Source organism: Rhagoletis zephyria, unplaced genomic scaffold (assembly GCF_001687245.7).
Source record: "Rhagoletis zephyria isolate East Lansing unplaced genomic scaffold, Rhagoletis_zephyria_1.1 Rzeph_scaffold_11399, whole genome shotgun sequence".
Classification (NCBI taxonomy): Eukaryota; Metazoa; Arthropoda; class Insecta; order Diptera; family Tephritidae; genus Rhagoletis; species Rhagoletis zephyria.
The window spans coordinates 4,739-7,018 of record NW_016168476.1 but is presented as its reverse complement, the minus strand read 5'-3'; the positions used below and the strand labels follow the sequence as shown (position 1 = coordinate 7,018).

The window sequence follows — 2,280 nt, the reverse complement described above, 5'->3', positions numbered from 1 at the left end:
GTAAGCCGGGGTGTATACATTTTAAATAAATTAGCGTCCTTAAATTTCGAAATATTGAAATTTCAAGCATTTTCTGAAATTTACCGTTATATGAAAAGAGGCCTCAATTTTAGTCATACATTTGTCTATATCTATCTCGATTCGTTTTGCCTGTTACAAACAACCGTTATGTGAACAAAGTTATAATACCCTTGTGCACAAGTGCGCTCGGGTATAAAAATAGAAAATATGAAAATTGCTAGGTGTATACACATAGATATATTACACTCAAGCAACCGCCCACGAATATACAAATTTTTTCGTGTGCATAAAATTGATTTTTTTTATTGTATAGCTGATGATTTCATTTTACTTCTGCAGGCATATGTACTCAATGCACAATATTCTATTGTCCTCTGCTTTGTCTCACATTTACGCTAAAGTTGGTGGATTTTGCAGCTTTTTCCACTGCCAGCTGGCCCATGGGATGCATTCTTTTAGCAGGTGCATATAGGCCATGCCATTAGGGCAATCCTTCTCAATTGCAGCCACCCCCAATGTTTCACAATACCAATACTTGGCCGGATCGAAGTGATGTTGGTAAGTTTGACCGATTTCCACAGGATTACGGCAAGCCGAACGCCCAGCATCTGCGGAAACTTTTGCTACAGATATAGCCACGAGGAGTACGAAACAAGTAACTGTAATTAAATGGTTGAAATAGAAGAGAAACGAGAGTCAGTAAATGAAAACAAACAAAAAAAAAAATTATGCGACTCGGTTTGTTACACAAGAATGTTCCTCATATGTATGTATGTATGTATGTACGTACTGATGAATTTCATTTTGCGATGTGTGCAAAATGTATAGCGACCGACAAGAAAGGAAGATATTTTTTATGTTTGCGGTCGATATAGGAGAAGCAAGTAGTGCAAATTTGTGAGCATCATACAGCTTTTATAAGTGCGAAAATTTATGGCGTTTTCTTTTCTACAAAAAATGTTGCCTTTGCATTGCCTTCTCCTTAGTATTTGCGCGTAGAAAGCACTGAGAAGGCAACATTTTCCGTTAGAAAAGAAAACGCCATTAGTTTATTTAAAATGGCATAAAAAAATTAAAGCAACAAATTAAAAACCCATTAATGAGTTCTAATAATAGTTATGAGACATGTGTTTATCAATTAAGAAGTTTTTTTGCAATGTTATCATTTCTTTTTTTTTCATATTTGGAGGCGAAAGACGCTTGCATTCATATCTTATCTAGGCGTGCAATCTCAGTATGCGTTATACTGCATTTCCATTGGACATTGAAAAGGCAGAATTGTTCATTCTGCGACTATGCATTGAAATGACGAAACAAGTTTTACCATTCGACAAATATTATTTTTTTGAGCAAGAATAATATCGTTAATTTTTGAATGTATATCTATCCGTTAAATTTTTGATCGTTATTTTTGATTTTTCGATCATATTATAGTCGTTAGTTTTGGGTTAAATTTTTCGATCGTAAAATATTTAAATTGGCCCTAATAATGCAACTCCATTATTAATTGAATTATATTTTGTTTCGTAATATAGACAAAAAGAAAAAAAATGGGCGACTCCACCGTCTAGGTTTCGCGGAAAACGTTTGTCACATTTGTTTATATGAAAAGAAGCTTCTAGTCCATATATAAAGATTAGTTATTAAAAAATATTTGTATTTTTATAATTTTTGTACGACGTTTTCAATGTGGATTTATGTGGTTCTGATTATGTAATGTGCTATGCTTTTATAAAAAAAACTATAAGCATTAAATAAACAAAAGAAAAACCCAAAACTGGTCAAAATCTTACTTAACTTAAGCCGCGTTTCCCCCTCCTCCCCTGCGTCCACCTCCACAAGCAAATAAAACTTATCAGCCCTGTACCCCACCTTTCACAACTGTCCTACACCTAGCTATCACGGGTGGGACATGCTTCACNCTGGTCAAAATCTTACTTAACTTAAGCCGCGTTTCCCCCTCCTCCCCTGCATCCACCTCCACAAGCAAATAAAACTTATCAGCCCTGTAACCCACCTTTCACAACTGTCCTACCCCTAGCTATCACGGGTGGGACATGCTTCATTGTTGAATTATTCTTATCTAACTGTGTGGAAACGAAAATGCAATTGTGCCATTTGCAATTAATTTCTAACATTATGTAACAAACTCGTAACGCAACTTCAACTTCTGTAATTAAATATAACAACTTTTAGATTTTTTTTTGTCACGGGAGGGACATGACCAACACCGCTTAATATAGATAAAGCGCTCACACA

At 35.1% G+C, this 2,280-nt stretch overlaps 1 protein-coding gene across 1 annotated transcript; it reads right to left on the bottom strand.

Moving 5' to 3' along the window:
* Window positions 1-411: 411 nt before the first annotated feature.
* Window positions 412-680, bottom strand: LOC108377059 (uncharacterized; the record flags this gene model as incomplete). Its single annotated transcript, XM_017633326.1, has 1 exon — window positions 412-680. A coding segment is annotated over one exon (269 nt), but the record flags the coding sequence as incomplete, so codon positions are not given.
* Between the last annotated feature and the right edge of the window lie 1,600 nt (window positions 681-2,280).